The 13,835-nt window shown below is 47.5% G+C and overlaps 2 protein-coding genes across 36 annotated transcripts in view; one reads left to right on the top strand and one right to left on the bottom strand.

Annotated features, from left to right (window-relative positions):
- The window catches only part of Serac1 (serine active site containing 1), a 36,008-nt gene extending 32,035 nt beyond the window's left edge, over window positions 1-3,973 (top strand). For 8 of the 9 annotated variants that reach the window (XR_015635220.1, XR_015635219.1, XM_087580789.1 and 5 more), the window contains 2 exons: window positions 785-928; window positions 2,728-2,922. Coding sequence is in view for 7 of the 9 variants with exons in the window: in XM_087580789.1 (XP_087436915.1) it covers window positions 785-928; window positions 2,728-2,864 (281 nt within the window). In the remaining 2 variants the exon portion in view is untranslated. Of the gene's footprint in view, window positions 1-784; window positions 929-2,727 lie in introns of all 9 variants that reach the window. The other variant, NM_001400935.1, reaches the window with a different exon arrangement.
- The window catches only part of Synj2 (synaptojanin 2), a 102,077-nt gene continuing 90,906 nt past the window's right edge, over window positions 2,665-13,835 (bottom strand). For 10 of the 27 annotated variants that reach the window (XM_087594764.1, XM_087594773.1, XM_087594864.1 and 7 more), the window contains 3 exons: window positions 13,667-13,775; window positions 11,709-11,857; window positions 7,219-9,909 (listed from right to left, as the gene is read on the bottom strand). In XM_087594764.1, coding sequence (XP_087450890.1) covers window positions 9,178-9,909; window positions 11,709-11,857; window positions 13,667-13,775 — 990 coding nt within the window. In that variant the 3' untranslated portion in view covers window positions 7,219-9,177. 27 annotated transcript variants of the gene reach the window in all.

The raw sequence follows: 13,835 nt of genomic DNA, 5'->3' as shown, positions 1-13,835 counted from the left end.
ATACTAGAGTGCTCTGTGTGTTTCCTGTATTCCCCAGAGATAGTATGAACTGACTTCCGATGTCAGTTTCCTTCTGTTCTCCCCGGTGCCCCCAGCTAAGATTACAGTCATGGAGCCACAGCTGGCTTTCCACACAGGTTTTAGGGATCCAAGCAGGCCCTTATGTGTGTTAGTAGGGTTCTTTCTCTAAGAGCAGAACTGATAGAACTTATGTATGGGATTTATTAGAATGGCTTACACGCTGTGGTCCATCTAGTTCAACAATGGCTGTCTCCTAATGGAAAGTTCAAGAATGCACTATTGTTCAGTCAGGGAGGCCAGATGTCCCAGCTGGTCTTCAGTATGTCAGAATAGCCTTCCCCCACCCACACCCCCAAGGCTTTAATGCCAGTGGAGCAAGAGGGAGGGCAAACAGGCAAAGAGCAAATGCTTTGTTCCTCCTTGACCTTTAGGACACCACTAGGTAGTATGGCCCAAATTAAAGGTGGGTCCTCAAGTGGTCTGGATATAAGGTATGTCTTCCTACCTTAAATGATCTAGTTAACTAAAAATCCCTCACAGGAGTGCCCAGTTGTTTGGGTTTTTAGTTAATTCTAGATGTAGTCAAGTTGACATCCAAGAATAGCCATCACCTCAGGTTTGTGAGGCAAAGGCTAACCTGTCTAGCCAGCTCTCCTACCTGAGCCCATCGTGAATCAGAATCTTAATTTCCTCTCTGAGTTAAATACGAACACCTTTTATCCCAGAGGAGTGAATAGAACTGTCTCATTCTCGGGTTTTACAGACTCTCCTGCACTGAAGATGCTACAGGATGAATTTCTGGAGCTTGTGAAAGACAAAGACTTGCAGGTGCTGAACTTTGTAGAAACACAACCAACATTTATCGGCAGCATGATTAAACTGCAAGTAGTGCCCGTGGAGTCAGCAGGTACTTACTCTTGAGAGATGGTGGCCACTGGATACCTAGTGGGTGGGACCTAGCATTTAACAGATGTCAGTTTTTATAGCCAGTGTCTTAGGGATATATAGGAGAAGGTTTATAAAAATCCAGAATCTAAGTGTATTATTAGATTCAAATCCTCTGCAAGCACACAGCCCTGGCATCAGCCCCTCATCTCTGTTAGGTGACAGTGGCTGCTTCTCTAGCTCTAAGGCACCAACAGTAGCACCTGCATTGAGGAGAACACCAAGCACTTCCCTAAGCCAGAATAAGGGGCATGTATTCAACAAATTGATAGCTACATAGACATCTTAACCCCACTGATAAAAATGTAGGATGTATGTTTGGAAGACTTGGTAAATGGAAAATGGATGGGCAGTATTCAAGCAGGAAATATTTAAGAAAAAAACCTAGTGTTAAATAGTTTTTAACTAGCTCCTCCTGGTGCTAGAGTGTAGAGCCTACATCCAAGCTCTCCTTAGATGACGCTGTCTGGTAGCCTCCCATATGTCTCACTAACTGAACTGCCTCCCTGACTAACCATATCCTCGACTTGATTATCATCTCCTGGAACTCCTTCCTGAGGCTGGCTTAGGTCCTGTCCTGGTAGCTCAGAGCCAATGGCAAGGGTTAGTGGCCAGGGACAGCATGCTTGCCTTAGTGATGATCCTGAGGTGGATAATGAGCTTTGTCTTATTTCTCATACACCACACAGATGCAAGTTCCCCACATCCTAAAGAAGATGTCTAGCAGACTCGCAGGCCCCAGGCTGAGGTGTTGCAAAGCAGTCACTTGAAGAGTGCCAAGAATGACTGCCAGATACCTTAAAACCCTTAGAAACCTAAAGCAACAGCAGAGCCAGTCTCCCGACCAGCAGCGTTGCAGCGTTGCCATAGCAATCCCGACTGCCCTCTTTACCAATTACCCTCATCCTGCCACTCAGTGCTGGGCTCGCTGGCATCTCTTCTTACCTGCATCCAGGTAGACTTGTCAGACTGCGATCACATAACCTTTGTCATTGCTCAAGCAGCTGAGTACTAAAGTACTGAGTCCTGCCTCCACACCTACCCTCTTCACACACCCCCTCCACACACCCCCCTCCACACACTCCCCTCCATACACCCCCTCCACACACCCCCCTCCACACACTCCCCTCCACACACTCCCCTCCACACACTCCCCTCCACACACTCCCCTCCACACTCCCCTCCACACCCCTCCACACACTCCCCTCCACACACCCCCCTCCACACACTCCCCTCCACACACTCCCCTCCACACACTCCCCTCCACACACCCCCTCCACACACTCCCCTGCACACACTCCCCTCCACACACTCCCCTCCACACACTCCCCTCCACACACTCCCCTCCACACACACCCCTCCACACTCCCCTCCACACCCCTCCACACACTCCCCTCCACACACTCCCCTCCACACACTCCCCTCCACACACTCCCCTCCACACACTCCCCTCCACACACTCCCCTCCACACACCCCTCCACACACTCCCCTCCACACACACCCCTCCACACACTCCCCTCCACACACTCCCCTCCACACACTCCCCTCCACACACCCCCCTCCATACATCTGGTATTTGGGTCTGGAATGGTTCTCAAACAATGTCAGTGCTCAGGCTCTGCTTAGAACACACAGGAGATTTTAGGAAAAGAACAAACTGAGACTTACTTACTGGACATCCATTTTCACACAGGGAGTGAGAGTTCTGCTCAGGCAAGCATGGCTTCCCTTTGCTTTATTGACACTTCTGCTTTCTTCAGATTTAGGCATTGGGGATCTAATTCCTGTGGACGTCAACCACTTGAACATTTGCAAGCCGAAGACAAAGGATGCGTTTTTGTACCAACGTACTCTACAGTTCATCTGTGAAACTTTAGCCAGAGACCTTGAAAACTGACAGCTACATTCTTCCATGTTTTTGTGTGAATACAGTGCAGGAAACGTGGTGTTCTCCATCTCTTGTTAAGCTCTACGCAGTTCTGTGCACTCAGTGCACATGTGGTGCACACAGCAGAGTGCAGCTCCTCACACAAGCGCTGGGAAATGCCCGAGTAGACCTGGAGGTCACAGAGGGAGGGTTAAATTGAGTTTCTATGGTTTAAAAGAAACTCCTTTGCCATAGGGTAGGGAGCAGAGCTGCTGTGGCTGCTGTGGCCTGACCACCTGAGCCTGTCCCAGCTTACCCAAGAGTCCTGACAGGCAACCTAGCACACCCTGAGAATGAAGTCTGGGGGGAACAAGCTAGAACTTACAGAAGCTGTGTTTGACCTGGGTACCGTGTGCTGTGATGTTTAACTATCAATATGTCAGTTACACATTTGACACTTCAGAGGCTCCCGCATGCCTGCTCGCACGTGCAGACCAGTCTTGTACGCTTCTGTTTTTTTTTTTTTTCATATTGCTGAGAATAGTTGTTTTAAATATTCTTTCTAGGGTATTTTAATTCGCTATTCAATAATATGCTCCAGATAAGGTAAGGATCAGGTTATGAACAAACCTATCTGAAGCAATCAGGGACACTAACCACTTATATCAAGACTCTCAGATTCTCTGACTCCATAAAGTACATCTTCCCTCATGCTCCCTTCTGAGGGACTTCTGCATGGGAGGATAGGAACTCATGCTGATGACCTGTTTTTGTGTTTGAGTAATAGCATTATTAACATGAAATTCTGTGTGTGTGTGTGTGTCCCTGTCCCTGCATGCATGTGTGCTATGGATCAAACCTGAAACCTTGTGCATGCTAGCCAAGTACTGTGTTAGTACACTATGTTCTCAGCTCCAAATTTATACCTTCGAAGAATATAACTTACTGATTTTGGTATATTCAGAGTTGCCAGCTATGATCACTGTCCAATTTCAGACTATTGTATCATCCCCAAAGACGCTCTCTCAGCAGCAGGCAGTTCCCCTCCTCTGACCCAAACCCCAGGAAACACCATTTCCATCTTGTGCATTTGCCTAATGGACATTCATAAAGTTGGTAGGTTCACCTTGTCGCTCTTAGCATAATGGTTCTGTCTTGCATTTCTGGTCTTTTCCTGCCTCCCTCTGCTTCCTCCCTACCATGCGGTGAGCAGTTTTGCCCATCCCCCCATTCTCCCGTGATGCCCTGTCTCACACCATGGGACCAGTGACCATCGACTGAAACCATGGGCAGAACACATCTTTTCTCCTTTAACTCTGTTGCCCAGGTATCTGTCATCGAGGTGAACGTGAATACAGCCCTGCTTTAAAACTGCGATCTAAGAAGAGCTGTCCAGTGTGTTACTAAATTAGTGTTGCTATTTTTCTGACAAGACAGTCAGCATTTCTGCTGCTTGTGTGATAGGCCACTCTCCATTTATCACAAAGGCGTAGACGCGGCTGATCACGCACAAGACCAAGGTGAAAGACAGAGCAAGCACAGCACTGGCAGCAAGGCGACTGTAGAGGCGGCATCATCCTGAGCAAAGATTCAGTGGGAAACAAATGTACACCAGGCGTTCACAGCAGTGCACAGAGGCTGTGCACTAACGCACATCCTCCAGCAGACACAGTGGCTGCAGGAGGGAAATAAGACGTCACCCAGAAGCAAGCTGTTCACTGCAAGGGCGATGGGCAGGCGTGGCAATCAGCGGAGGCCCCGTGTATCTTTAGTGACAGGTCTGCCTGTTGACTCAGTGAAGGTGGACAAGGGTAAGGAATGAATGCCTGCTTTACAATGCAAACAGACCCCTCACAGGCAAGTAACCCTCCTACCTCACATTAGACAGCAATAAGGAAGGAGGAAATTGCATTCTCAGCTAAGCCGCCCTTGAGATTAGTTATCAACATAATGGCAGATGTGGTCAGGCTGCAGGAACTCAAGTGTTGATGAGGTCCAATGTTAGGCTCAGCTTGACTTCATGTAAATCAGTATGACAGAATGGCACTGAACAAAGTCTGGTATTTTATCATAAATGCACATGGACTTCTAGAATGTTAGTGAAAATTTATGGATACATCTGGAGTAAAACAATCCACAACTAAAAATATTTTAGTGAAGGGAGGGCCCTTACATCCCTGTGACAGGGTTAAAGAAAAGCCAGTATGGACGCAATTCTGACATTCGACAAGGGGCAAGGTTCAAGGTCATAGGGGAGAGAAGCAACTCTGACACCACAGCGTAGATGGCATGTCGTTAGACCTTAGAATGTAGAGCCGAATGTGAAGCCAGGGCCATCAGAGGTGATGGCGTGTCAGCATAGGGTCATTAGTTGTAGCCCTCCTGGAGCAGGGCATCTGGGGGAGCTCCCTGTGGGCATAGGTAGTGTGTGGGAACCCTGTGTTCCTTAACTTCCGTTTCCCCATATGACACTACTATTACTCCACACACTGCTGAGCTGAGCCCAGTCCAGCCAAGTACAGTTGCACTGTAGTGGGTGTGAGTCCATCTCCTACCCCCTGGGAACAGAGATCCTGCAGTCCGCTGAGTCCTTTCTTGGCCAGGTCTGAGTCACACAAAGAAAAGTCTTTACTGCTTCACCATTTTGAGATTACCAGTATATTTTTACTAAGAGAAACAATATGAGTGACTATGTTCTGTAAACTAATTAGCATAGAATAAACATGGGCAGAATTTGAAGAGTACATCGTCCCATCTGTTTCCATGAAGAGATGAATAGAAAGCACCCTTAGAGTTCATCCCCAGTCTGCTGTAAGGGTCTCTGGAAGACAGACTGGCCTCACCCAAGTCTCACACATAGGCAAGCATGATTACTATCTGTGTTATGTCAGTGGTCCATGATAGCAGCTCTCACACAGTAAATCTAAGGTTTGTCTTGTCTCTTTCTCTACAACTAGTTGTGTGTGTGTGCACACAGGTCAGAGGACAACATCTGGGAGTGAGTTCTTCCACCATGTGAGTCTTGGGAATCAAACACAGATCTTCAGGCTTGCCAGCAAGCACTCTAACTGCTCGGCCACCACTCGGGCCCTCAAGCCATACACTTGTAACCTTATTCCCTTGCTTTTCAACCCGTTGTTGAGTCTCAGTTATTGAGAGGGAGAACCAAAACATCACACAGTAAGAACTAGTTACTGCATTTGTCATTGAGGGAGGCTGACCAAAGTCCGAGGCTTCTCTTCACATCTAATAATGCGTCCAGCATCAGGACAAATTACCAGTCAAGATATACTGTAGGCTTTGATTAGTCACTGATCACTGGCTATAAGTTTCCCAGTTTCCTTTCCAACAAGATGACATTCGAAAGCCAACACTTTAACACGTGACTTCCCTTTGACGTGGCAGGGAGATTTAAGTATCTCAACCTTTAGCCGACTTTAAACCTTTGTAGGAATTTCTCAATAATTCCCAATTTCAGTCACCTTTATTTTAGCTTTTAGAAAATCTAATAGAGTCTAAGGTCAGTGAGACTGAAGTTGTCATCTTTGCCCCCAAAATACTGTGCTAAACTGCACCATGTTTCAAAGCAATAGCAGCACAGTCAGTGACTAAGGCAGACCAAAGGCCAAAACTGACTCAACACTCACTGCTGACGTCATTCAACCAACTGCTACTGGCTTGAAAATGCCCTGCGGTTAAACACTGGTTTAAAAACAAGGCTATTCCAACTGTTGTCCTGTTTCTTGACTCCCACTCAGCACCCCCACACTGTCTTGAGACTGGGTCTCACTATGTGGCTCTGGCTGTCCTAGAACAATGTAGGCCGGGCTGGCCTTGAACTCCCAGAGAACCCCCTGCCTCTCACTCCTAAGTACTGGATTAAAGATGTATGCTACCATCTGGCTTGTTCAAGTCTTAATTCTGTACTTCTTTTGACTCACAGTCCTGTCCTGGGTGTAGGTTCTGGGTATGGTAGTTCAATTTTAGGTTCTCAGGGGCAGCTGCTCTGATGAGCACTGGCCTTAGTGGGGCTCCTGGCTTGATCCCTATGCAGAACAGTGAGAACTACAAGCTGGGGTTCTTCCCCTGCTGCAAACGATCCGGAAGAGCCGACCCTCCTGATGCCTTTCTGACTTGCAGGGGTTACATTTATCTACTGTCGAATTCACCTCCTCCATGGCAGGAAAAGGAGGTTATACAGGAAGAGGGCATCTGCGTTTAAAACATTTTTCTGTTCCTGACTGCATTTGTGGGAAGAAATACTGTGGCCAATCCTTTCACATCTCCAGGCAGCCCACCTCTTTCTCCTCCGGTGCCTGCTACATATTTGTTGGAAGAACAAAGATGAACCACATGATCTTAAGAACCACAGTAAGCATCTTGCTCATCTGCATGTCACCTTTAATTTTCCTTTATTTTGTTTATTGGTAAGTTGTTGTCTGTCCATTTTATTTACTTGTCTGCATGTATGTCTGGGCACCTTGTGCATACAGGGTTCTCAGAGGTCAGAAGAAACAATGGGTCTGGTGAGATGGGAGTTACAGATGGTCGTGAATTACTATGCTGAGAACCAAACCTGGGTCCTCTGGAAGAGCAGCCAGTGTTCTTAACTGCTGAGCCATCTCTCCAGCCCCCACACCAAATTTTTTTAACTGCCAAATATGCATATTGTTCTGTTCATCTCTGTGGGCCAATGGCTTCTCAGATCAATCTTCAGATGACTGTAGATGCATGGAGTTTTGTTCTTGAATGCCAGATTTAAATAATTTGCAAAATATCTTGAACATGACAGTAAAATAATTTCTGAATGGCCAATACTAATCCCTGTGCAGGATTGGCCATAGGGAACTACACAGGACATTGGGTATGGGTCTGTGATGCGAAAGACTCCTAAATATGGAGGTTGGCATAACACGATTTGCTAATGAATTTCTTTCCTTCTGAAAATAAAATCTTGCTCTGTTGCCCAGGCTGGTCTTGACCTCCTGACCCTCCAAACTCAGCCTTCTTTAGCTAATGAGCTTTTTATACGCAAAAATGTGATATATGCTTCAAATAGATTCCAGACATTATAATTCTTTAAAATATAAAATAGCATCAAGGTGTCTGTCAATTCTTGAAGAGATAAGAAGTATTAGAAATGCATGAATGCAAAAAAGCAACAAACAGACCCAAAAGACCTCAGAAAACAAGCCCAGACTCGCCGTCTTGGAAATATGACCTCATGGGTTGCTGTGAACATCACATACTACACAAATGAAAATCAGCCATGATGGGCCAGGATGAGTTTTCACATTTGGTGCCTTTATGGGGCACAGACAAGAGGAGGAGGGAAGTCTCATCTAGAGGGTGTATAAATTAGTTTAAGCAGCACACCATGGTTCAAGACCAGCTGTGTACAGGGCATGCAGGAGTCAGCTGGTCCATATCTGAGTGGAGGGTAAACTCGTGGTCAAACGCCACAACCAAAACAGTATTGCCACCAGCTCTCATAGGACATAAACATAGTTAAAGCTAATCACACATGGGTAGTCACCTGAGTATCTATGGGAGATCAATTCCAGGACCCCCTGAGGTACCCAAATCCTTAGATGCTCAGGTCCTCATCGGCACAGTATTTGTATAGTCTTTACACACCCTCTTATTCAACGGTCTCCAAATGACTTACATCTGTTATGCTGTAGCATTTAGAGAATGACAGGAAACACACATGCGCAGCACAGACGAGGTCTTTTCTGCAGAGCCTGAAGCAGCAGAACCTGCAGCTATAAAGGGCAATTCCATAAAAAGGCTCACAGGAATGTACGGTCCAGGCATGCTGTTGACCTATTCGCTGTTTTCAGCTCTGATTCTTTTTTTTTTTTCTTAATGTGGTTTCAAGTGGGTCACAACAGCTCTTAAGGTCCCGACTGCTTTTGATGTCATCTTTTATGAACCTAACCACTTATCCCAAATCTGTAAAAACACAAACAAAACCAACAAGCAAATGGCACACAAACATATATTGAACAACCACTTAAAATTCCGCAGATGAGAGCGTCTTGGGAATCTAGATTTCTTCCCTTTAAAATCCATATCCCGAATGCAACAGCACATTTCCCAGTGTCCTGAGAGCAAGCTTAAAATGCACAGACCTTGAATGGAACGTTTGGGTGGCTGGATAACTGTACTGAATGGGAGACAGTTTTCATTCACTACACAGAGTGACAGATAAACAAAGGGTTTCAGTGTGCCTTTACATCAACATCCCTTTTGACCAGGTCAAGCAATGCCCACATGAGGAAGGTGAGCGTTTGAAATGAGAGCATCTACAGAGCCAACAGGCCATGTTCTTGCCTGTGGGTCAAACGCCTAATGTTGTCCTCTTGTCTTTGTTACTGGCGGCCATCCAGTGACTGAAGTCTTTACCCCCATGGTCTGGTGGAAGCCCCCTCTCAACCACTGATGCATTGACCTGCGCTGAGTCTGTGTGTGTCCTCTCAGGGGTCCTGGACCCCAAGTCTAAAGGCTCAGAGCTCTTGGACAGCCAGGTATTATTATTCAACAGCTTGGGGTGGTGGAGAAGGCTCCAGAAGGGATCTGGGTAATCGCCATGAAAAGAGGCTGCCTCGGGCTCCGTCACTCTGGGGCCATCAGTTTCGGGACTTATAGCAGATGAAGTGCCAAGTGCCATTTGCGGATAGAGCAGGGGGGTGTCAGGCTTTGGTGGGGACGGAGAACTGCTGGAGCATGTGAGGCCCTGCAGAAGTTGGCTGTTGCTCTGCAGGACCTGCAGGTGGAAGGCTGCTGGTGCAGACTTCTTCCTCCTAGGAGGCACCTTGGGAGCCAGGGACGGGGCCTCTGGGGCCTCTGGAGACGATAACTCCACAGCGCCTGTCACAGGAGGAGCGTCATCCGGTTCTGGCTTGCCACCACTCGGCCTCCTCTCAACACCTCTCCCAGGCTGAAATGTTCTTGGTTTGGGAACAGGCGGGATGGGAGCTGTTATTGGAGGAGGGGTCTCAAGGTTCATTTCCTGGGAAGCCATTGTAAAATGGACAGGCTGCTGTTCACACTGTTCTTCTGATAACATGGGCTGAGGAAAGGCAAGGTACAGTGTAAATGAGAAGCCAGCACGTCAGAAGTGGGCACGCAGACAACACTCAGGAGGGAATAGAGGCAGATGAGGCTGAGGCAGCCAGTCTGAGGAGAGACTGTATGGGAGCCAGGACTCAGCAGGAAGCACAGAAGCCCATGATCCAGCAGGGCAATGAATGAATGGGAAGTTTTAAGACCAGAGCCACCGTGGGTATTTTATGATGAACTCGTTCCCCACTCAGTGAGAACTTTCCTGAAACATTAGGAAGCCCCAGGCCCAGCAGGTGATCTGGCACTCACTGTACCACACTGTGAAGGGAGCATGTATCTGGAAAGACTAATGCCTCTACTTTCTCCTTGGATCTTTCATATTTCAATACAGAAGGAGGGAGAGACTCATACAGGGACTCCACTTCCTTAGCTCTGCTTTTAAACTACATGGTGCAAAGTGAGGCTTTGGTACTGATGGGGACAGGTAGTAAAGCACAGGGGACCGGACCGGGTCCATCCAGGTTTCCTTTGGTTCTTAAGAAAGAAGACAAACTGAAAACATGACCCTTCTCCACCGGCCTTGTACCAAAATCCCTGTGCAGCCACCAAAGACAAAACTCAGCTCTGTTCCTGAAAAGACGTAGCTGGTGCACAGGCAACAAAGAGGGGAAGGTGGACAGGCAGCCATGCAGGACAGAAGCACAACCCAGAAAACAGAAAGCAGACTCAATAAATGGGCACATGCCAGAGCCACCTCTCACGCTGGCCAGGTTGGAAAAGCAATAGTCACTCTACGCGCCCAGGCAGGGATTACCAAGTGGCCTGCTCCCAGAACTGAGATCAAACGGAAGATCCGGAAGCATCTACGGGTGTCAGTCTCTGGGCGGCTACTGTCCTTACAAACTCATGTCTTTGCAGCAGTGAGCAAGGTTGAGAAGCTTGTGAGCTAGAGCAGAAAACGATCTGCAAGAAAAGTGGTGAAACGAGCTGTCGGGCCTGCAGGAACAGGCTTTTCTTTGTGCGCGTGCGTGAGTGCATGCGTGCGTGCAGGGGAGGGAGACAGAGTGCGAAAGACAGAGTTAGTCATATGTTTGTGGTGTATGAGCCTCTGTGTGTATGTGGAGGTATGTGCACGTGCACAGGGAGGCCTAGAGGAGCTTCGCTATCCTCCTTTATCACTCACCTTATTCCTTTGAGACAGGAGTCTCTCACTGAGACTTGGAGCTAGGCTGGCAGCCATTAAGCCCAACAATCCTCGTGTCTCTGCCCTCTGCGTTTCTGGTTTTTCAGGTGTGCATGTGGCTATATCGTGCTTTCTATGTGAGTGGTGGGATCTGAACTCAGGGCCTCATGCTTATGTGGCAAGTGCTCCTACCCACTGAGCCATCTCCCCAGGCCCTGGTTAGTGCTTTTCTAAGGCATGGAAGTCTGTGCATGTGAAACCACATGCACACACCACACAAACAGCCGCACCAGTTAGTTGGCAGAAAGCATCCATTAGCGGTTCCCTGTGACGACCGGGAACATTCAGGAAGCAGTCCCTCTTAAGCTGTCCATGAATGCCACAGTGAGACCCTGCAAAGGACAGCAAGCTCCTGGCTCTGCTCAGCTGAGGCCAAGCTGCAGCAGAAAGACAAGGGGAAGCAGTTGCTGAACGAGCCGTTTTCCTCCAGACAGGGCTGCGTCTGGGATACAGGTGTGGGTTGAGAAACCGAATGCAACTTCATTTCTGTCCTTGACCTAATTTTATGTAACAAGACCCCGATCAACCTTAGAATGGGCGGCTCACACGGCTTGGCTTCTTACCTTTCCTGTTCTCCTCAAAGTTGGTTTCTTCATAGTGGGAACCCTTGGAACAGGCCGGCGCGGTAGGACTGGAGGCCCCAGGGAGGCCTCTGGCTTAGAAGACCCTTGGTTTCTCAGGGGCGTGGCACCCGGGGCTGACTCTGGGACACCTGAAACATAAAATAACTTGGCTCAAGTACAAGGACATGGGATTTGCCACACAATGTCACATTCAGGGAGTTTGCATCTCAATGCCATAGTAATTCAGTGTGTTTCCATAAAGTCACAAAGAAGTTCTTAAGGACAGTCAGGACTAAAGGGGTTTGCAACCCCATAAGAACAACAACAATATCAACCAACCAAACCCCACCAGAGCTCCCAGGGACTAAACCACCATTACAAGGGTACACAGGGATGGACCTAAGGCTCCATCCGAATATGTAACAGAGGGTGGCCTTGTTGGGCATCAGTGGGAGGAGAGGCCCTTGGTCCTGTGAAGGCTGGATGCCCCAGTGTAGGGGGATGTCAGGGTGGGGAGGTGGGAGGGAGTGGGTGGGTAGCTGAGGGAGCACCCTCATAGAAGCAAGGGGAGAGGGAGGGGATAGCGGGTTTCTGGAGGGGAAACCAGGAAAGGTGATAACATTTAAAATGTAAATAAAAAATATCCAATAAAAGAAAGAATAAAGATAGTCGAGACTAGACAGTTAGGTCTGGCCCCGGCTGCACAGACCACCCTCACAGGGGTGGGGCCTGAGGAAAGACAAGTGAGACCCTGATACCATACGTAAAGTGTTGTATGTTTCTCAATGGAGAAGAGCCACAAAGCAACGGTCTCAACAAGAGTGCGGACAAGGCAGCACCACATGGAGATGGTGGGGAGACTTCAAACTTCAAACCTCCGCTAACATGTGCCTATAGGGCTGTCTGCCCTTAAATAAATTTCATCGAACTATAATTCACCTACCTTAAAATTTAACCATTTCAATGCTTTTTAAGGCATTCACCAAGCAGCATAAACATCACTAGAATCCAAGTTTAAGACATTTTTGCTGTCAAGAAGAAACTCATTCCTTCTCCGAGCTTTCTTTGCTATGGATCTCCCTACCATGTAGACATTCAGAATAATAGTGCCTGATTCTGTGTCCTTAACTCGGCAGGACATTGTCAAGGCACACCTGCACTGTGCTATGCACTGCCTCATCCCCACGGCTGACGAGAACACCGTCGTAGAGACATACTCAAGTTTTATTCATTTCTCAGTCAGTAAAAACCTAAACCACCAGTGCTGTACGTTCCCTCGGCAATGTTTCTCTGATTTCTAGACATGCCCTCCTTCAGGGTGTGGAGAATTCCAAGTCTGACCAATACCCTCAGGAATACAATTGGGCTGACACACTATCCCCTATGTCTTTCTGGAGAGCATACGGGATTCAGGATCACAGCCCCAAACCAAAGCAGCAGATTTTAGCTGCTGTGAATGAATGGGTCAGGTGAGGCAACAGCAGAACATGTATGTATGTGGAACATGTATCTGCACATGGAACACGTATATACGTATGTCTTATACGAAGGGGCGCAGAAGTGCATGTTGTGCTTGTCGAGGTCAGAGGACAGTTTATGGTCATCTAGTCCCCTTCCATCATGTGAGCCTCAGGAGTGAAACTCAGGTCATCAGGTTCACTGGCCCAACATTAACCAAAAGTTTTGTTTATCCCTAAAATGCTACTTAGTCATTATTGTATTATTTTCTATAGATTTCATGCATTTTAAGTCTGTAATTTTAAGTAAAAAAATCAGAATAAGTAAATAAAATACTAAAGGCCACTTTCATTTAACTTTGCACAAAAAAAACAAAAAAAAAAAAAAAAGGAAAGCTAAGAAAGAAAGGGTACACCCAGCTCTCTTCTAGGCCACTATCAGTGAAGGCATTAAAAGGGACTCCCTTGTGGCTGGGAGGTGGTTCCCAAGACACCACCTACCTCCGCCAGCTTCCAGGAGACACCGGATAGCTGCTTCCGCCTCCTGAGCATTGGTGGTTTTGATCTGTTTGACGTTGTAAGGTTTACTTATTCCAGTTCGAGCCTTGGGCTTGAGGAGAGAATCAGGAAGAGACACGGATTAACACGAGTAGGAAATGAGCCTTCGGGC

The sequence above is a fragment of the Rattus norvegicus genome, chromosome 1, assembly GCF_021556685.1.
Source record: "Rattus norvegicus strain SHRSP/BbbUtx chromosome 1, alternate assembly SHRSP_T2T, whole genome shotgun sequence".
In the NCBI taxonomy this organism is placed as follows: Eukaryota; Metazoa; Chordata; class Mammalia; order Rodentia; family Muridae; genus Rattus; species Rattus norvegicus.
Note: the sequence above shows the minus strand (reverse complement) of the source record. Positions and strands in the feature narration are given on the sequence as shown.